General features: G+C 43.7%; 1 protein-coding gene across 1 annotated transcript in view; it reads left to right on the forward strand.

Annotated features, from left to right (window-relative positions):
* The window catches only part of KCNH5 (potassium voltage-gated channel subfamily H member 5), a 240,538-nt gene that overhangs the window by 61,563 nt on the left and 157,051 nt on the right, over window positions 1-21,924 (forward strand). Inside the window, exon 7 of the mRNA XM_032789186.1 lies at window positions 16,692-17,121. Coding sequence (XP_032645077.1) covers window positions 16,692-17,121 — 430 coding nt within the window. The remainder of the gene's footprint in view (window positions 1-16,691; window positions 17,122-21,924) is intronic.

A 21,924-nucleotide genomic window follows, 5' to 3' on the forward strand; every position in this document is an offset into this window, starting at 1 on the left:
TTCCCTCCCAGACTTTAAAAAAAATCCAGGTCTCTGATTGGTCCTCTGGTCAGGTGTTTGGTTCCCCCTTTGTTCACCCTTTACAGGTAAAAGAAAATTAACCCTTACCTATCTACTTATGACAGGGTGACATGATCCAAAAGGGCCAGCTAGAGGCGGCCAATGATGACTTCAGTCCTCTCATGGGCGCTTCTCAATGATACATCCCTATAACCATCTTATATCTAACTGTCACCGCTGGCAATGCATATGAAATACCTCCAGCCTCCTGATGTGTTGTTTAAGCAATGTCCATCTTTCAGATCTGTATTTAAGGATTGGAAATGAGCAGGTTTGATAAATCCTTACTTTTGCCTATAGTTTCTCCTTCTTTGGGCTTCAGACCCTGTGCAGGTCCTTCTTGGGTGAAAGTGCTAGACCAACGCTCCTTAGAATGTCTGGATGGCTGGACTTGTTTGATGACAGTTTACTGCTTAAATAGATGAAATCATCCACTACGTCCACAGTTTGCCCAGAAACACAGATGTCTTGTATCACAAATTTGTGCCAACACTCTGGATTTTTGTTTTTTTCCCAAGAAACACTTAGCCCAAGGGACTTTCGTTATATTATGGAGCTACACAGCACTTAACAGCTGTAGTTAAGACAGGTGCTGTCTCAATTTTCAATCAGGTGTAACAATTCCCTGAGTTGCATTATCTGCGGGGATTGAACCAGGGACTTCTGGATCTAAAAACCTAAACATCAGCTTCCACCGAAGCTATTGGCTTGGAGGCACAACTATTATACATGGTACAGGTACTAGAGAAGGACAAAGACCCACAGTCAGTTAGTGTGAATTGCCCAGGCTATCATCACCCTGTTAGTAAATCTGGATTCCCTAAATGTCCTAGGATTGAGGAGTCTTGGGTACTAGTGCTTAGATACTAGGGTGATGAGTGCATTGTAAGAACTCATGTAGAATAGAATCATCCAAAAATTAGTTCTTTGGAAGGTGGAAGACACTCCTTCAAATTGTTTTCACAGCAGTTTAAATAGGGCTGGATCCTTCATGCATACATTTCATAGGTTTAGTAAATGATTGGTGCTCTTAATGTTGCTGTGAATTTTGGTTTAAATTAAGGAGGCTTCTGGTTAGTAATGAAGCAAAAAGTGGAAGTTTTAGCCCATCTCTGCCAGAGCGATGGGCTGGGAATAACACAGCTGGTACTGTAAAGAATGAGGTAGGAAGTATTGATATGGAGATGGATTTGTGTGGTGGTAGAACTGGATAGCAGCCTGGGTTTTCAAATGCATGGGTTTGTTTTAGGCACATTCCTCTGCACCTAATATTAATCTTCAAGAACCCACAGCTGGAAGTTGAAGCGAGACATATTCAAATTGGAAATACAGTAGAACCTCAGAGTTATGAACTGACCAGTCAATCACACACCTCATTTGGAACTGGAAGTACTTAATGAGGCAGCAGCAGAGATCAAAAAGAAAAAAAAAAAAGCAAATACAATACAGTACTGTATTAAATATAAACTACTGAAAAAATAAAGGGAAAGCAGCATTTTTTCTGCATAGTAAAGTTTCAAAGCTGTATTAAGTCAGTGTTCAGTTGTAAACGTTTGAAAGAACCACCACAACATTTTGTTCATAGTTACAAACATTTCAGAGTAACGAACAACCTCCGTTCCTGAGGTGTTCATAACTCTGAGGTTCTACGGTAAGGCAAACATTTTTAACAGGCAGGGTGATTGCTGATTGGAACAAACTACCAAGAGTTGTAGTGGATTCTCCATCTTTTAAATTCTTCCCATGAAAACTGGATTCTTTTCTAGACGATATGCTTTAGTCATGATGAAATTCTTTGCAAGTCAGACTAGATGAAATACACAAATCTGTACATATCACACTGAGACAGAGAAATTTTAATAGCGTAATATCATTTTTAGTACCAGTTTTGATCTGTTATAATAGTCACAGAAACCTCCATGCATTCATTTTACTAGACAAAATAGCAATTGTTATAAATTGAAAGCTGATTCAATTAGTTCAGCAGTAATACCATTTACAATAACTTACCAAAAGTATTACCTTTCCTAAAGTACTTAAATGAAGGGTTTATGAGACCTGATTTCAATGTGCTAGCAAGATGAATTGACATACTTAATAAGAAAGTAGCACTGGTACTAAATGTTTATTAGAAAATATTAAAGAAAGGTGATACAAAGGGTTTGATGTGTCAGTCGTTGGTCATCGGGGGAAACATACAGAGCATGGGGGGACGCTGGCAACTGGTTACGGTTCAGCATATAGTACGCACAGCCTGTAATGTCCCCAATGCGGGGTGTACGGTGGTTGGGGTCAAGATATAGTAGGGGGGCAGTGAGGGTACATCGCTCATAGAGTGGGCTACACACAGTCATGGGTATGAGTAAGCGGGCCGGGTAATGGGGACAGGGTGACCCTCACGTGGTGGGATCCAGATTGGTAAGTTCAGGACTCAGGGGATATGGTTTGGTAGGGGGGTTGTAAGGGTTTCCCCCTCCCCCCCGTGGGTGCGTGGAGCCACATCGGCTCACTCCTGGTATTGGCGGTGGCCGGTGATGTGTTCGATGTAAATGTCTCTAGACCACCGGATAGTGTCCGAGACCATCAGGCGTCTCATGAGTCGCGCATAGCGACGGCCCACCCCACAGGCCCTGAGCACACGTTCGTTCCAGGGGTCCCAGGCGCCCAGCGCCCCGACGATCAGAGCGTCGGTGTAGACCTCGTAGCCCTTCGCCCGCAGGGTGTCAGTCAAGGGGGCGTATTTCTCGAGTTTGCGGGCTCGGGCTTCGCGGAACGCCGGGGTCCTGTTCTCGAACGGGATGGTCACGTCGACGAGGATGATCTTTTTCCGCTCCTCGTCCGTGACGACGATGTCTGGCCGCAGCGGGCTGTCGGTGCCGGGGATGGTGCGGTTGACCGCGATCTCACCGAGGTGTGGGGCGATGGCCTTCGCTAGGCGGTCCTGGACGGCGTTGTGGCGCAGCTGCCAGGCTCTGGCGTGGGGTTTGCAGCTGCACAGGACGTGGGGCAGGGTCTCCAGGGTGTACCCGCACTTCCTGCAGCGCTTGTCCCGGTTCCCGTGGCGGACGGCTCCGTTGAGCGGGACGCAGTTCAGCCGGGCGCGGTGTATGAAGCGCCAGTCGGCGAAGCGGGTGAAGCTGCCCGCGGGGAGGAAGTGGTTGCTGGAGTCCCACTTGCTGGTCACCTCGAAGGCCTTGCCCTGGTCGGGTTTTTTCCTCAGGGTGTCCACGTAGAGCGCGTGGACGGCGGCCTTCAGGGACCTCTCCAGCACGCCTCTGGCTCCGGGGCTGACGGTGATGCTGCCCTCCGTCCCGATCTGCGGCACCAGAACTCCCAGCTCCTGTCGCTCCTCGCTCCAGACCCAGCGGCAGCCCAGTCGCTTCCCTAGTCGGCGCGTGGCGTTGCGGGCGCGGGACCACAGCGAGGCGGTGTCCCACCTGTCTCGGCCGAATTCGCCGTCCAGGGAACCGCTCAGGAAGGTGGCTACGTCCTGGCCGGAGGGAGGCCTGCCGATTCGGTGCTCGGTGGTAGCGTGCAGGGCGGTCGCCGCGACGCTCTTAACCGTGGTGTCCGGGCACGTCAGGAGGCGGAAGGCGTGCGTGATGACCGCGATGTCACAGAGGTCTCCCATGCGGGGGACGTTGGCGCCGCCGTGTCTGTGGGCGATATAGATGAGCTCTAATGTTAGCTACTTTTGTTTTTCTCCAAGTGGCTGACAGAAACCCCACCCAAGATTGAATCAGCAGTGAAGCTAAGTGTTAAACTGTGCTGAAAACTCTGAGTAACACAATGACAGAAGTGATCAGACCAAGCCTTGGGAATTTCTCATTTCTATGCAGTCCGAAAGTCATTAAATATGAAGAATACCACATTCCCTCTGTGCTATGCAGAAAAGTATATAATGTAATAAATGCAATGGCTTGCTTAGCATGGCCAAGAATAAATGTAGTCTTGCATAAGCATACCAAACAGCTATAATGGATCAAACTCCTTCCTAATGCAAGTCCAGTGAAGTTTTCTGAATTACACCAGGAATGAATTTGTTCCAATATATTTGTCCGTAGAGCCAGATTCTATTTGAGTTTTCTAGCCAATGGTTTAAACTACAGGATATTGAATTTTAATTACGGTTTTCATCTGGCTTTTTCTTTTTTTTTTTTAAATGTATTTCATACATTACTGGGAAACAGATGTGGGACAAAAGTCATTTTAATTCATATCTTTAGTAAGACATACACTAACTAACACAGAGTCTAATTGGTCTAATTCCATGTGGAATACTTTCAAGGGAAGCATTGAGTCCTGCCTGCTTGTCTCTCTGGCAAAAGGAGGAGAGGGTTTAGGAAGAAAACAAGGCAAGTGAAGGAATCTTTTCAGATGCAGCCCTAAATAACACTGACTGCAGTGGCACAAATCTGTAATATTCAAACTACTTCATGCAAAAGGAAGTGGAGGGAATAGAACACTTTACAATATTTGGAGCATAAAGATCTTAAACGCAGAATGGAGTCCAAAGACAGCATAGGAAAAAAACAACTGAATGGCTAAATAGAAAAATATTCCTTGTTTTCAAGGAAGATGTCATTGTAATTTGACATGATCCTTACTTTTTTTAAATACATGCTAAGGGCAGGAGCTGTGACATTGACAAGAAAGCCCCCCCTGGAGAACTGAGTGGCTGAACCTTGTGCCTAGCTCCAACCTGAAGAAAGAAGCTGGGGCAGTTTTGGACCCAGCTGGGCAGGCAAGACTCCCGAGGGGAGGCAAGAAGCCTCGGGTGGTAGTGGGGCGGGGTGGGGGGGCAGCCCTCTGGGGCAGACAAGCTCTTGGCAGGGAGCTGCCAGTGGAGCTAAGAGATCAGGCTCTCAGCTCCCCACACTGCCCCTCTTCGGTCAGTGGAAGTGCTCCTGGTGCGGACATGCACCACCAAACCAAGGAGTGTAGTGTGGACCTGCATTATGGCCCAGCCCTGCAGAAACAAGCCCTCTTTCCCCAGCGCCGCCCCACCAAAACAGCTGTGGGCCAAAAAGGAAGGTTGGGGATGGAGAGGTGATACTTGATTTTAAATCAACCAGGGGCTCCCAGCTGAAGAGGTGGCTGGGAGCCCTTAGGGGCAAATTAAAGGGCCCGGAGCTCCGGTGGCTGGGGGAACCCGCAGCTTTGTAGGGCTGGGGCAGAGATTTAAAGGGCCCAGAGCTCCTGCCGCTGAGGGGAGCCCGAGCCCTTTAAATCCCAGCCCCAGCCTAGCCGCTGGAGCCGCGGCCAGGATTCAAAGGGCTCTGGGCTGCCCGCAGCCATGGGGAGCCCTGAGCCCTTTAAATCTCAGATGTGGCCGGGATTCAAAGGGCTCTGGGCTGCCTGCAGAGCACCGTGTGCACGGGATTTAGAATCCCTCCACAGGCCGCACAGTGAGCCTCTGCGGGCCGCATGTTGTGCAGGCCTGACTTACACCGTACAAATACCCCTGATTGAATCTTGGGCTGGGCTGTGGGTTGAGGAACAGGGGAGCCTGTGGCACCAGCTGCGGGAAGGGGGAAGCCTTGGGGATCCTGCTGCCACTCTGGCCACTGCTGTGTGTGCGGGTGAAAGCCCCAGGGGGCCAGCTGCTCCTCCGGTCGCCTCAGGACTGCTGCTGGGCGGTTCCCATGGCCAGCCGGATCGGTCAGTGCTTGGGTGATCCTTGGGGAAGCGACTGGTGCAGCTGGCTGAGGGGCCACCTGAGTGGCTGGCTGCAAAGCCACTCCAACAGCAGCTGGTGTGGCTGTCCCCAGGGCCACTAGTGTCTGCTGCTTGGGTGGCCCTGGGGTCAGCCATATTGGCTGCTGCAGAAGTCACTGATGTTGGAGGAAGTCACAGTATCTCAAAGACAAGGTCCTCTGGTCATGATAGTGAGAGTTAAGAGCAGCTGAGGTATTTGAATTAGCAGGACCCTTGTTTAACTGGGACCTCATTTTATGGAAAAGTTCTGAACCCTGGTGCTTGCCTCCCCTATAGGTTTGTCAGGGCCTGAATTTATTGACCTTCTGGACCTACTACAAAGCATTTCTTTTCTCCCCACCTTTTTTCTGGGACAGGGGTTTTTGGGACAGGGGTCAATAAATGTTTCCTTGGAGCCCCAGATTTGTGGGTTTTCAAATCTGGAGTTCAAGTGTCAGACGTTGTTATTAACTTGTATGATTTATCTTTTTTTGTATATGTGCCCAGAGTTTAATAAACAACAAGATCAAACTAAATCATATTTAGAAATTGAAATGTATCTGAAGGAAAAAATCATCCTGTAATATTAAAAAGTTACAGAGCAATTTACCAATTCAGTGCACATAAGGGTCCAACATCCTGTTAGTGTTAGCTAAAGGAAGACTCTGCCTAGATTTTACAATGCTATGCTTGAAGGAGATTTCCAAACCTTAGGAAAGATATGCTAGGTTATCATTGTAAGGTAACCAAGAGATGTTATTCTGTAAAATATTTTCTTTTCAGAATAAGATGTGCCCCATTCAGATTCCATTGACTTAAGTCACACTAAAACTTGTATAAATGGTAGCAGAACTGGGCTGATGACATTTTAAAATCAAACAAATTTACATAGTTGCTTAAAGGGGATTGTTTTGTGATACTTCATGGCTGTGAATAAAAAATAATTGCAGGGTATTATGTTTTTTATATCAATTTTATAAAAGTATTGCTATCCCTAAGACTCTAAGAATGGGATTTTTAACAGTCCTCAGTTTTGGCCAAAAAAATGTAAAGTGAATGGGAGCAGAGTTTGGCTAACATTGAATGCTTCTGAAAGCCCTCTCCTGGGTGCTTATTTCCTGTGCATAGCTCTCTCTCTGTGTGATGTGCGTGTGTGTACGCACATTATATATTATAAACACAAAGAACTGTGTTCAGGGAACATTGTTAAGGTTGCAAAATCAAGTACTCAAAAGTTAGGAAATGCCAGAATTAAGGTTCCCCTTGCTTCAAATCAGTTCATTTTGTGTATGAATTATAATAGTTTTTAATCACATGATTACATACTATTTTTTCCACAGGACCCCTACCTCATTTAGGCACAGAATGGACCTGTTCTGGGGATGAATCAGGATTATGTGGTGAAAGAGACTTACCTATAGGACATTGGCTTCGTTTGTTGCAGAAGCTGCGTGTATAGTGAATGGGACATGAGTCCTAATCCTCTCCCCTAGTCGATCGCAGTCTCCATTTCTCAGGCTTCTCATCCTGGTCCCAGTCTTCTTGCCTAGCAAGGCCTAGTGTCACCCCTCTGAGCTCCCTGTCTCAGTCCCAGTCTCCGTGCCCAGCCATTCCAACTTCCACCCCCAGGTCCTTGTTCTCAGTTTCCTTCATCAGCCAGTTCCAGTTCCCCACATGTCTTCATCTGATTTGTCAATCTCCCTTACCTCAGCTCCACTTCTCCCACTATCCCTGCCCATGTTCCCTGACCTTCTGGCTCTCAGTCCCAATCTCATTCCCCAGGATCCTCATCCAATATCAGTGTTCCCCCTCACTCCGAGTCCCAGTCTCTTTATGCATCCAGTCTGAGTCGTCTCCCTGTTTTCATCCAATCTCAGTTTCCTCCCACCTACAGTCTTCCAGGCCCCCACCCTCCCATTTCCATCCTTGGCACCCAGCCCCAGTCTCCTTCCCCACCCCAACTCTCAGGTCCAGTTTCCCTCTTCACCCCAACTGTGCAACCCTCCAGTCCTATTCCTCACCCCTTAGGTTTCTTGTCCCAGTCTGGTCCCCCCACCTCCTCTGCAGGTCTGGTCCTTGGCTCCTCTGTGTTTAAATCAGGTAGATTCCTTGCTGCTCTATGCTGCCTGGACCTATCCGGGGAAGCATCTGAACTGAGAGCACTGGGAGCCTCCATTTCAGGCATCCTGACCCAGCACATCCTGTAGCAGCCCAGAGCTACAGCTGCAGAGGAAAGTCAAGTTCAGCTCCTGGCTGGAGCATGCCCAGTGTGCATTGAATCTTTGGGGAATCTTGCTGCTAAAATCTAAGAAGACTCTGGTGAGCATGTGCAAGCTACGATTTCTCTATGTCTTAAACTTCACTAAATTTAGGTGGATTTTCACTGGGAAAAGAAAAGGCACATCTGACACAGAAGTCCTCCCCCACCAAATGTCAAATCCTTCTCCAAAGCACAGGAGCACAAGAGCTTTTAAAAGAAAAAATTACCAAGATTTTTTTAACATGGGCAAAACAATGTATTTTCCTCTAACCTCATTCTCAGAATGAGATAGACACCCCCAATGGAAAATTTTAGCCTAATTGGTTAAAGTTTGGCAACGTTATAAGCAACTGAAATCAGGATCTTATAATAGGAAGTGTCGGACAACCTTAATAATAGTGTCATGCAACATTAATACCAGTCCAGTCTATAATTCAACAAGATAAATACTCAGTCAGTCAACCCTCTAAACTGAGTCTCCTTGTTCAATGTGCCATTTCAAGAAAGTTTGACAAAACAGACTTTGCAATATACCAAAGTCAACAAACGTGGGCTTTGTTTAACGAATAGTGAGTAAAGGACCCTTCATTGAAAATGCTCTTCTAGCTAAGTGCAGAAGGAAAAGTAAACACAAAGGGGAAATGTGTGATTATGGGAGATTTCTACTTCCCGGATATAGACTGGAGGACGAGTGCTTGCAAGAATAATAGGGGTCAGATTTTTCTGGATGTGATAGCGGATGGATTTCTTCATCAAGTAGTTGAAGTACCTACGAGAGGGGATGCCATTTTAGATTTGGTTTTGGGAGCAGTGAGGACCTCGTAGAAGAAATGGTGTAGGGAAACCTTGGTTCGAGTGATCATGAGCTGAATTCATTTCAAATTAGATGGAAGGATAAACAACGTAGATCTGGGATTAGGGTTTTCGACTTTCGAGGGCTAATTTTAAAGAGTTAAGGAATTAGTTAGGGAAATGGATTGGATGGAGGAACTTGTGGATTTAAATGCGGAGGGCTGGAATTACTTTAAGTCGAGCTGCGGAATGTCGGAGCCTGCATCCCAAGAAGGGGAAAAAACCATGTGGCAGGAGTTGTAGGCCAAGTGGATGAGCAAGCATCTCAGAGAGGGGATTAGGAAAAAGCAGAAAGTTTACAGGGAGTGGAAGAAAGGCGGGATTTAGCAGGGGGGCTACCTTAGTGAGGTCGAACATGTAGGTAAAGTGAGGAAGGCTAAAAGCCAGTAGAACTGGATCCTTGCAAGGAATCAAAACCAATAGTAAAAGGTTCTACAGCCACATAAATAAGAAGAAAACAAAGAAGAAGAAGTGGGCCGCTATACCTGTGGATGGAACGGAGGTTAAGGATAAGCCTAGCATGCCCAATATCTAAATAAGTACTTTGCTCGTCTTTATAAGACTAGTGAGAGTTTAGGGATGATGGAGGGATGATAAACGGGAATGTGGATAGTGGAGGTGGATATTACTGAATCTGAGTAGAGGCCAAAACTTGAACGCTTTAATGGGACAAAATTGGAGGGCCGGACAATCTCCATCCGAGGATATAAAGGAACTGGCGTGTGAAATTGCGAGCCGTTAGCAGGATTTTTAGCAATCGGTAAACTCGGGGTTGTACCGTACGACTGGATGAATGCTAACGTAGTTCCTATTTTTAAGAAAGGGAATAAAGTGATCCAGGTATTATAGGCTGTTAGCTTGACGTCTGTTAGTGTGTAAGGTCTGGAAAAAATTTTAAGGAAAGTAGTTAAGGACATTGAGGATCATGGTAATTGGGCGAATTTGCAACATGGATTACTAAAGGTAGATCGTGCCCAAACCACCTGATCTCCTTCTTGTAGAAGTGTACGATTACTTAGACAAAGGAAATGCGGTAGATCTAATTTACCTCGATTTCAGTAAGGCGTTTGACACGGTTCGCGCATGGGGAATGTTAGTTAATTGGAAAAGATGGGGATGAATATGAAAGTTGTAAGGTGGATTAAGGAACTGGTTAAGGGAGACTCCAGCGGGTCGTACTGAAGGGTGAACTGTCAGGCTGGAAGGAGGTTACTAGTGGAGTCCTCAAGGATCGTTTGGACCGATCTTATTTTACTTTTATCTGACCTGCACAAGAGCGGCACTGTACTATAAAGTTGCGGATGACACAAAGCTGGGGGGTATTGCTAACATGGAGGACCGGGATACTATTCAGGAAGATCTGGACACCTTGTAAACTGGAGTAATAGTAATAGGATGAAATATATAGTGAAAGTGCAAGGTCATGCACTTAGGATTAATATAAGAATTTTAGATATACGTTGGGGACGCATCAGTTGAAGCACGGAGGAGGAGAAGACCTTGGGGTATTGGTTGATAGCAGGATGACTATGAGCCGTCAATGTGACATGGCTGTTAAAAAGCACATGCGGTTTTTAGATGCATCAGGCGAGGTATTTCCAGCAAGATAAGGAGGTGTTAGTGCCTATTACGCATGGTGAGACCCCACCTGGAATATTGTGTGCAGTTCTTGGTTCCCATGTTTAAGAAGGATGAATTCAAACTGGAACAGGTTCAGAGCGGGCTACTAGGATGATCAGGAATGGAAAATCTGCTTTATGAAAGGAGCACTCAAAGAGCTTGGCTTGTTAGCCCGGCCAAAAGAAGGCTCCGGGGGGATATGCTTGCTCTATATAAATATATCAGGGGGATTACGTTAGGGAGGGAGAGAATTATTTAAGTTTAGTACTGAATGTAGGCACGAGGACGGAATGGGTACAAACTGGATATTAGGAAGTTTAGACTTGAAATTAGACGAAGGTTTCTAACCATAGGGGAGTGAAGTTCTGAACAGCCTCGAGGAAGTAGTGGGGCAAAAGACTTATCTGGCTTTAAGACTAAGCTTGATAATATATGGAGGGGTGTTATGATGGGATAGTTTAATTTGGGCAATTGATCTTGGATTATCAGCAATATAGTCTGCTCAATGGTCTGTGAGGGGATGTTGGATGGGATGGGAACTGAGTTACTTCAGAATTCTTTCTGGGTGCTGGCTGGTGAGTCTTGCCCACATGCTCAGGATTTAGCTGATCGCCATATTTGGGGTCGGGAAGGAATTTTCCTCCAGGCGGATTGGCAGAGGCCCTGGAGGTTTTCGCCTTCCTCTGCAGCGTGGGGCATGGGTCGCTTGCTGGTGGATTCTCTGCAGCTTGAGGTCTTCAAATCACAATTTTGAGAATTTCAATAACTCAGTCATGGGTTAGGGGTTGTTATAAATGTGTATGGGTAGGGTTTTGTGGCCTGCCTTGTGCAGGAGGTCAGACTAGATGATCATATTGGTCCCTTCTGACCTATGAGTCTATGAGTCTATGAAAACTGCTACCATCTGAATATACAGAAGATATCACAGCCAGCCCCACTATATCCCCAATGCCTTCATGTGCCTATTTAATAGGAAGGATGCTAGATGAGAAACTTGTTGGACTTATTGCAAGAGCTCATGGATCAGAAGAGCAAATGCCCAATCTTACTGGCTGTGTTCTCTCCAGAAGAAATGAACTGTGCCACTCAGCTATACATGTCCCTGTGTAGGTCTTTAAGACTGTCCCTGGTTCCTTGTGGTCAACATTACCAACATTGCAGATAGATTTGGCAGGTTTCAGAGTAGCAGCCGTGTTAGTCTGTATCCGCAAAAAGAACAGGAGTACTTGTGGCACCTTAGAAACTAACACATTTGTTTGATAGATTTAAAAGAATTGGCAAGCACATGTGATCTCTTTCCATTGTCAGAAGTAGTTTGTCAACCAGCCAAGTCTGCATAGCACACAAGGACTTAAAACCACAGAAAAGGGTCAAGGAAGTTGAGGATTCAATATTAACTAAAGAAATAAAATTGTGGATGGAGCAACAGTTGGCCAAATTCTGAGCTTCAGGAGAGGGAGAACATCACAATAATTTCAAGTGAGAATAGTGGGAGGATTTTCCCATTTATAGCCACTGTATCTTTTCTAAAATGTGAGTTTAGATGAACTGGAGTAAACACAAATCTCTGTGCAGTCGAGAACAGCCTATGCAGTACAGAGGCTATTAAACTTTATCATAGTTTGCTTTTTCCCCCCTGTAAATGTCTGGCTTTGTCACAATAAGTACCATTTGATAATTTTTATTTTCTTTTATTTTCTGATTCTGTGGCTGCTGACGTCAAGGGGAGTTTTTCCATTGACTTCATTGGACTTTAGATCATTCCCTGAACTTTTTAAAACAAGAAAATCATAAATGGATTTTGAATATTATTTTTGGATTTAATACTTCCAAATCTGTACAAATGAAATGGCTTTTCTGCGTAAACAGTTTTTCAATTAGGAAAATTCTGAAGACCAAACAAACTGTGAGATGAGAAAATGGCCTGGTCTCATTGTGCCATAATTTAAAACCCTGTCCACAACCCTTTCATTTCATGAGATGTGGTTTTGAATTGTGTTCATGCTCATAATACAATCTGATGTCCTCAAGTAGAGAACATGTAGTCTATGAGATATTGCAAGCATATGACTCAATTGACTTTCTGCCCAGATATGTTAATGTAATGACAAATTATCCTCCTGGGAGGCTGGATCTTCAGTGTCAAGGATGTATTTTACAAGATCTGAAGAATATTATGAGAAAATTGGACTAGATCCATAGCTGTGCCACTCAGATTGCTCTAAATCCCCTTTCCACTCCCACAGTTCTTGAGGGTGCTGGGGCCAAACTAGCACACCCCTTTTAAAATAGTGGTGGATTTCCAAAATAGATTTTTTTTAACATGATCCATAAGTTCTCATAATATAATATGTAAATACAGCCTGCCCCCTGAAGGGAGAATGAACACAAAGACAAATTGCAAGTTGTTGGATTAAAAACACAACAGCCCGTGTTAACCTACATTCTTTCCGGCATGAATTTGACACTAAAATGCAGTTGCCCTAATTAATTCTACCTCTATTGAATCTTTGGCGAAGCCCTGGGTGAACAATCTATCAGTTACACCATTATCCTCGGGAGATATTTTGTGTCGGAGGAAGCACCAAAGGTACCCATTCAGGCGCAGCCTCGTACTTAAACACCTCAGTCGTCCCACTGATTTCAACAGGAAAACTCATATGCTTGAAGTCAAGTATGTGCTTAAGTGCTTCACTGAACTGGGGCCTTGGTACAGTGCTTTGTGGAAAAGATTTTTTTTAAATTGCTGACCTTCTTCTTAGTTTAAGCAGACTGTAAATTTCTTTTTACTGGCTTTAAAACAATTGATCCAATTAAATTGGCTTGGAGACTAGCAGGCTTTTTGAACAAGTTTCACAGTAGTGCTATTTCAGATAAGGCATATAGCAATAGCAGTTACAATTGAGTGTTCCCCTTTGTTTTATGGTATGATAAATAGCTCCTGGGTCAGTGATGCAAAATAAAAGGTATTCATTATGTATGTTTGGGAGAGGGTGTAATTTCCAACACAGACTTTCTCTGAGACTTGGAGTTAAATGTTGTTTTTGAGGTTAATGGTACTGGTACTAACCTATCTTTACAACTTAGAAAGAGAAAATATTGAGTGTGAACATAGGAGGATGAGTCAGGCTGTAGGTGTAATGCCAACAGATTCTAGTTGTTGGCGGGCAGGACTGAACTGGGGACCTCTGGAGCTTAGTGCATGAGCCTCTAACGTATGAGCTAAAAGCCAAAGCTAAGGCTGTAGAGCAGACTCATTTAACTTTCTCTCTAAGTGGTCTCGGTGCCACTTGATGGGATAGAACACCACACCCAAGGAGGTCTTTGGGGCAGGGACTATTCCTTTGTTTGTACCGCAGCTTGCACAGTGGGATTCAGGTTAATGACTAGGGGTCCTGGAAACTACAGTAATACTGATAATAAATAATAATAAAAAGAAACTCCTGAGTTTTAATCCAAGCCTGACAGTGGACTGAATCTCTGGTTCAGTCTCTCCATATGTAAAAGGGGAATAATACATACCTACTTGACAGAGGTATTGGGGCCTGTAATGGGGCGTACTGGCCCTTTAAACCTAAGCGGGATGAAGGTGTGGGCAGAAGACCCCCATCCCAGGGATATTGGTGTGAGCCCAGGCTCGGAAACTGGCTGAAAGAGGAAGAGAGGAAGTGATTTCGGGCAGTTAGCAGTGGGATGAGAAGACTGTTAGTTTAAGGTCCTGGGATCAAGAGCCCTATACTGCAGGCTGGGGCAGGGCTCCTCTCCCGACCAATCAGGAGGAGCCGTCAGAAGGCGAGGCGTATACATGCTGCTTTCCCTCTCAGAACATTGTGTGTGCGGAAGGAAGGCAGAGCTGGCAGGCTTGGCTTCTGCTGGACAGAATAAAGGCTCAGTAGTTAGCAGGAGCTTTGGAGATGGGGTTGCTATGACAGATTTTGTGTTTGGGATACTGAGGACTACCTTGAATTACTTTGGGCTACTGACTCATTTTCTCAGGGTTACCATCAGCCCTCCCCTGAGAGCTATATGGCACTTCTAAGGGGCCCCAAAGAGAGGGGGCAGACAGGGTGCCATGGAAACACCTCTGGCCACACGAGGGAGCCAGGCAAATGGTGTCCCCACTGCAGGGCCCTATCCTGCAGGGACTTTCTCCTATTCTCTTCTTTTTTCCCCGTTGATGTCACAGAAGGTTTTTAGAACTTTTCAGGATCAGGCCTATAATTTGTAAAGTGCTGACTTTGGTGGAGTGATGCCGCGGATGAATTTGGTGCAATGTAGTATACTCTCCTTTTTAAAAAATATGTGTATTGGGGCTTTTGCTTTGTGAGTCTCCTAGACTGTAGTAGACTCAGTGAAGTCAGTGGGAATCTTTTCCATTTACTTCAGTGGTTTTTACATGAGGGTCACAATATGCCATGGCCCAATGGGACTAGAGCCCTGTGTGGATACAAAGTTTGTATTCACATTAGATCCACAAACATGGTTCGCGGATATAAAGTGGATATCCTCAGATTTTCAGGGCTCTACCAATGACCATGTATTAGAGAAAATGAACAGGCATCTGCTCAGTTGGAAATCAGATTAAGAATACCTTGTGTAAAAGTGAGAGAACTTAAATGCAGAATCAAAATTAGAAAATTCCACTTCCTTTCTTAGTATCAGTCACTGTATGCACTGCAATGCAGTCACAGATCTTCAATTTAAGGATTTGGGGATCTGAAACAAAATGACTGAATTTGGAAAACATACTGGATTTAAAAAACAAGACTGTTGTCTAATGTGTTGAATCTAGAAATATCAGTTGTAGGTTACCCTTCAAATACAGTCTGTGATAGGAGACACAGATGCATAAGGGGAATAAGGTGTTTTTTTTTTTATGCTAATATTAACTACAGGAATTCCAGTATTTTACAGTTTGATAATGTAATTAGCTAATGTTTTGACTAGACTAATTCAATAATGATCCGTAGAAAAGTGCAATTTAATCTCGGCACAGGAACTTAGAATGTTTGCCTCATTGCATTCTGTGTCTTAATTTCTGTTTTAAATTAAATGTCTGTGACTTTGTAGTATTTTATATTAGAAATCTTCCTTTGTACGGCTTCTATTTTGAATCACTAATTAATTTAATGCAAAAGTTAGTTCTATTATGGGATTACAATAAATTGAGAGCTTTATTTTTCCTCGATTCTGCATGTATAACTTCCATTAAAACCATTGTGAATGATACTTGCGTTCAGGGGGATATACACCCTTTCTGCGCCTTCCCAAATGTTTCCATTACTTTTTAACCATTTCTCTGTGCTTCTGTTTCCTAAGTATTTCTGCTTCCATTTGTTTGTGCTTTTCTTGGGTAAAAAAATAAAATAAAATAAAAAATTACTTTACAGAAATACCTACGCTGTCTGTTGACCAGCAACTAAATTATCTTTTGTGTACATTTCTGACTAGTGGCTCTTAGTGTATATGATACCCACTTAACAGAGCAATTGGCTGTCAGTGATTAGGTAAGTATCCCACCCTCAGAATTAGTGAGCTGTTTATATGGGTAATGAGGACATCCACGTTACATTGGAAGCGACTACAGATAATAAGGGATGTAATCCCTCTTGTTTCAGGATGTTGGCCAGCCACTCACTGATGGGTGGTATAGTAGAAGTTTCCCCTGTGTGCAGGTTATTCCATGGCTGTCCTTTACAAGTTTTCTTGCACCTTCCTCTGAAGTATATGGCACTGGCTACAGGATATTTACTGTCCTGTTCCTATTTACTGTCCTGCAGGGGGTGCAATTCTTCGATAAACTTAGAGAAGCCGCCTTCTCAATTGTGTACTTAAATTTGGACCTGTTCCCACTGAAATCTATGCTAAACCTCCCATTGACTTTAAAATGGTAGAGGAGTGGGCCCTTAGCCACTTATATTAAACACACCTGGTGTTTCTTATTTGCTCTTGGACTCCCTAATGCTATTTCAGTACTCATAAGAGACCTGATGTGACCTAGCTCATTGGCTTGTCTAGTATGCACTGAACTTGACCTAGCCGACTGAGGTTTTTGTGAGTTTACAATCTTATATTTTCTAGAACATTAAAGAAAAATATTTATGGAAGGGTTACTCAGGGCAAATGTGGGAGTGGCTATGTTACATGCTGTTTTACTCAGTAGTGTATTTCTGATGGTGTAATGGAACTTATTCTTTTCTAGGGGATCAGCAGCCTTTTCAGTTCCTTAAAAGTGGTGCGACTTCTACGCCTTGGTCGTGTTGCCAGGAAATTGGACCATTATCTGGAATATGGTGCTGCAGTACTAGTGCTGTTGGTCTGTGTCTTTGGACTAGTGGCCCACTGGCTAGCCTGTATATGGTACAGCATTGGGGACTATGAAGTTATAGATGAAGTCACTAATACAATCAAGACAGACAGCTGGCTCTACCAGTTGGCGTTGAGTATAGGGGCACCCTATCGGTACAATATCAGCGGCTCAGGGCAGTGGGAAGGAGGCCCCAGCAAAGACTCGTTGTATATATCCTCTCTCTACTTTACCATGACAAGCCTTACAACAATAGGATTTGGAAACATAGCTCCAACCACAGATGGAGAGAAGATTTTTTCGGTGGCCATGATGATGGTTGGCTGTAAGTAGAATCATTTTATTTTATTTTGCATGTAGATCTTTGCATTAGTACAGTATTAAAAGAGAAATATTTAAACCATATGCATTGGATCGTTGTCCTGTTAGTTGCATTTTCAGCATCCTATGCTTGGCATCAGCACTCTTGACACACACAGTATATTTTAGCATCTTCCACTGCAGATAAATAACCAGGGAATAAAGCTGAAACCACAACTGAAAAATTGAACAATATTATTGTCAGAGCTTGTGATTAGATTACAAGATACAGTGTAGGTTAAGTATGATCACTGTTGTATAGTGAGGCTAGGATTTCTTTGCATTTTTAAAGATCATTTTGCGTACATTTAAAGTATCTTCATTTGAATTTGGTTAAAATTTGCACACACTCACTGATGGTGCCCAGCTGAAATTAGCCCATATATTAAAACAATCAAGGTGTCCTAGCTGTTTTTCAAAAAAGCATGATGATTGCTTAAGGTATTTGTGCCTTTATCACATTGGCTTGGTTTTACTGTAAGCTCTATTTTTATCTCCGGAGAACGGTAACTTTTGTCACCGTGGAAGCTGGAGGTAGAGGAAATCATTGCAAGACACTATATTGTACCTCTTCTCAGTTTCCTGCTATTTCGCAGCGCCTGTAAAATGTCTTTAAAATGGCAGTACAAAGGACTGTTTCTTGTTTTATGCTGTCTAGGCAAGAGCACTGGACAATTCTTTTGGTGAAAAATCATCTTCAAAATATCGCATCATTTGAGTAGCTGGCAAATGATAGCAGGGGATTGTTGAAAAATGTAATAAATATTAATATAATACGGGTGAAAGAGGGAAATATTTTACTGTTTAATAATCATAATACTTGGCACTTCTACTAATGCTTTATGTTGTCAAAGCTCTGTACAACCACTAAGTGATTATATAACAAAGATGGAAACAAAACCTTTCAAATTAGGATCTGCATAATCTCTTTGCTAATTAACTCAGCTAACACCTGGGTCCATCTTTGCAAAGTACTGAACTATAAAAAGCAACTTTCTTTAAACTCCTCAGCGTATTAAACCTATTTACTATTTTTAACACGTTCAGTTTGTTTTTAAGATTGGGAGAATCAGCAATCTGACTGCATGTCTACAGTGTGGTGTCATACAATTTGCTTCTAATGATTTTTTTACGTAATATGTTTGTTAACCTTGCAATCTATAAAAATCAACTCCCCAAAGCTAGATCATTATTGAACTACTGTGTATCTGACATAGAAAATACACAGGTGGTGATTAGCTGCACTTTTTTTGTTGATGGTGTTTGATACTATGTGCAGAAGTCTGAGTATTGGGACAGTAGAATGATTTTACAGCATCTTAAATATTTCAATAATCTTATTTTCCTTGCTTTTTTTGGAGAGCTCTAATGCTGTGCAGAGGAATTGACTTTCACAGGTAATTGAACAACATCATTAAATGACCTGGGGCAGGGCAGGAGCGGAGGAAATGGGGCTTGTCGTCATCTTTGCATTTCCTCCAACTGGGCACATTGGTTTTGCATTCTTCTCTGAAACCTGTGGTAGAGATATGAAAGATACATGCTGGAACTAAAAGTTTGATATTAACAAAAGTCTTTGCCCATCCCAGAGGCTGATATTGATAGTGATCCTAAGTGTTATCAAAGTGATATACAGGCTGGACACATCCCTACCATTGCAGAACTTTGGGCTGTATAAGTAGGAGCAGTGCCAGCAGATCGAGGGACGTGATCATTCCCCTCTATTGGGGATTGGTGAGGCCTCATCTGGAGTACTGTGTCCAATTTTGGGCCCACACTACAAGAAGGATGTGGAAAAATTGGAAAGAGTCCAATGGAGGGCAACAAAAATGATTAGGGGGCTGGAGCACATGATTTATGAGGAGAGGCTGAGGGAACTGGGATTATTTAGTCTACAGAAGAGAGGAATGAGGGCGGATTTGATAGCTGTTTTCAGCTACCTGAAAGGGAGTTCCAAAGAGGATGGATCTAGACTGTTCTCAGTAGTAACAGATGACAGAACAAGGAGTAGTGGTCTCAAGTTGCAGTGTGGGAGGTTTAGGTTGGATATCAGGAAAAACTTTTTCACTAGGAGGGTGGTAAAGCACTGGAATGGGTTACCTAGGGAGGTGGTGGAATGTCCTTCCTTAGAAGTTTTTAAGGTCAGGCTTGACAAAGCCCTGGCTGGAATGATTTAGTTGGGAATTGGTCCTGCTTTGAGCAGGGGTTTGGATTAGATGACTTCCTGAGGTCCCTTCCAACCCTGATATTCTATGATTCTATGAACTATCCAATGGAATTGGTGACTGGGATTGGGGGGATTAGGGTGAAGTGGGACAGAGCCTGATAATCTGCATGTACAGAGGATGAACAGCGAGGGGGCAAAATCCTACCTGCCTTTTTCGAGTGTCTCATCTCACTGGCATTGCTATAGCTACTCATGTGAGTAAGGTGAGCAGGATTTTGCCCATAAAAGGGAGGTACAGGGAGCAGAACCTAATTTTTTATCTATATTTTAAAATTAAATCAGTAGAAGTTTGGGTCTTTTTGCACATTTAATAGTGAATGTTTGAAGATCTGATTGTAAAAGATGGGCCCATATAAATCTACATGCCCAATTGTGTGGGCCTAATTTGTGCATTCACGTATCATAATTGTGAGTGCAATGTAAACTTAAATCTAAATAAAACAAATGGGTCGCTTGATTGCTTACATGGCTAGTTAGATGGCTAACTAGCCATGCCTGCTTGCAAATATCAGGCTTGTGCGTTGCAGTCATGCTATATACGTACGCTTATTAGGCCTGCTGGATTGTGTGTGTGTATTTGAGTGTGTACATCATTGACAATTTGACTGTATGAAAACCAAAAGGGAGCTATACAAGGAAGAAAGCATGCAGGAGAAACTGTAATAAGCCAGAAAAGAACTTTTTCCTTTGGGAGATGCTAAACTACAGTGCTAATCCTGTAAATGTTTGCTAATACCAGTAGTTTGGTATTGGCAACATTTTTCTAACTGCCAAATAAATGTCTTAAGTTTAGCACTGGAAACAGAGATAGTAATTCATCACAATCCCAATTGCCTACGCATGCAATCTTCAGCTATGAAAAACATTATTTGCTGTATTATCAACAAGCAGTGACTTATGCAAGCCTAAAGTTTGCTATTTTCAATGGTGAAGTTATCTGGAGGAGGAATGTGTATGTGGAGAGATTATATGAGTGGCCAGCGTTTCCAAAAGGCATTCATTTAAAAACTAATGAAGCGTTAAAGCTGTGCAGCTGACAGCACAAATTTCCCTATGGAAAAACAAAGTGAATGTGATTGGCTGTACATTTGACAAATCTTTGGTCACCTGGCTGTTCACTGCAGTCACGTTTGGCAGGTTGTTTAGTCTTTCTGAGAGAGATCACCTTTCCTCTTTCAGGAGAGAGTGCTTTTAACAACTATACTCCATGCTCATGGAACATACCTTGGCTATCTCTTTGCCTTACTCAGTCCATCTTGGTGTTTAATGCTAAGTTAAAAACAGTTTTGTTTGCTGCGTCTGAACTTTTAAAAAGATAAAGTGTAATAAACAGTGCTGCTTTTATTGTAAGGCACCTGTGAATCTTGAGTGAAGTCTGTGCTGTATAAATGTGTATTTTGTTTTTGTTGTTTCTGGAGGCGGAAAGTGCATTGGGAATTCAATTTATTATAGCTCATTTTGCTTTGATTAGGTCATTGCATCTCCTCTACTGCACCGATTGGAGAGAGCGGACATATCTATCAAGTCTGTTGCCTGAAGCAGCAGTATCTTATCCTGCATGAGGGACCTTTCCCTCAAGCCTCCCATTATCTCCTGGCAACTTACGCTCTCCCCTTATATGTTCCAATTTTGTGATTTCCTCCGACAAAGTCCCTGATACACTAGATCTGCAGCTGATGTCTTAGAGTAACTGAATGGGGTTGGTCAGTTTCACATAATTGAACATGTTGGGTAATGAGCCTGAGGTTTGTGGCCAGGAATGTGAAACGTACCAAATCGGGTGACTTTCATTTTAAGGTCTATGGGTTGGGGTTGAAGACCTGGTACTGCAAGATCCTTACAGGAGAGGTTCTGAGAAGAAAGAACAATAGTGAGAGAAAGAGGCAAAGGGGAAAAGGATTGAGGGTAAGGAGGAAGATGTAGGAAGGTGGTGTTGCATACAGAAAGCAGACGAGCCATCAGAAAACAGAAAAGAGCACTGGGATGAAGAGGGAGGAGGAGGATTAGGGATAAATCCTCAGCACAGTGCTTCACTTCTTTGCTGCCAGCAGTGGAAGGATCGTCCTTGGTTAGGGAACTAGCCTGAGACTTGGGAGATCCTGGGTTCAGTTCCCGGCTCTACTGCAGACTTCCTACATGACTGCAGTCTCTCTGCCTCAGTTCCCCATCTGTGAAATGGGGATAATAGCACTTCTTTCCCTCACAGACGTGTGATGAGGCAAAACACTTGTGAGGTGCTCAGTTTCTACAGTGTTGGGTGGCCAAAGAAGTAACTAAGATGGATAGAGAGAGAGCTGTAGAAACTACCACTTCCCTCCCCTCTCTCAATCGCATTTCAGCTCTGGCTGAACTATGTGGCCAGATCTAGGCACACATGCATTGATCAGCTCCTATCTCTGCTTAGCACATGCTAGTGCTCCTCTGATTAGTGCTCAGCTCTGCTTTGGTGGGAAAGAGGCAGTGGGTAAAGAGCACAGAAGCAGCAAAGCCAGTTTTAGGGGCGGGCTCTGGAAGGAGGTGGGTTAGAGGGAGGAAGTGACG

Source organism: Chelonoidis abingdonii, chromosome 4, assembly GCF_003597395.2.
Source record: "Chelonoidis abingdonii isolate Lonesome George chromosome 4, CheloAbing_2.0, whole genome shotgun sequence".
NCBI lineage: Eukaryota > Metazoa > Chordata > Testudines > Testudinidae > Chelonoidis > Chelonoidis abingdonii.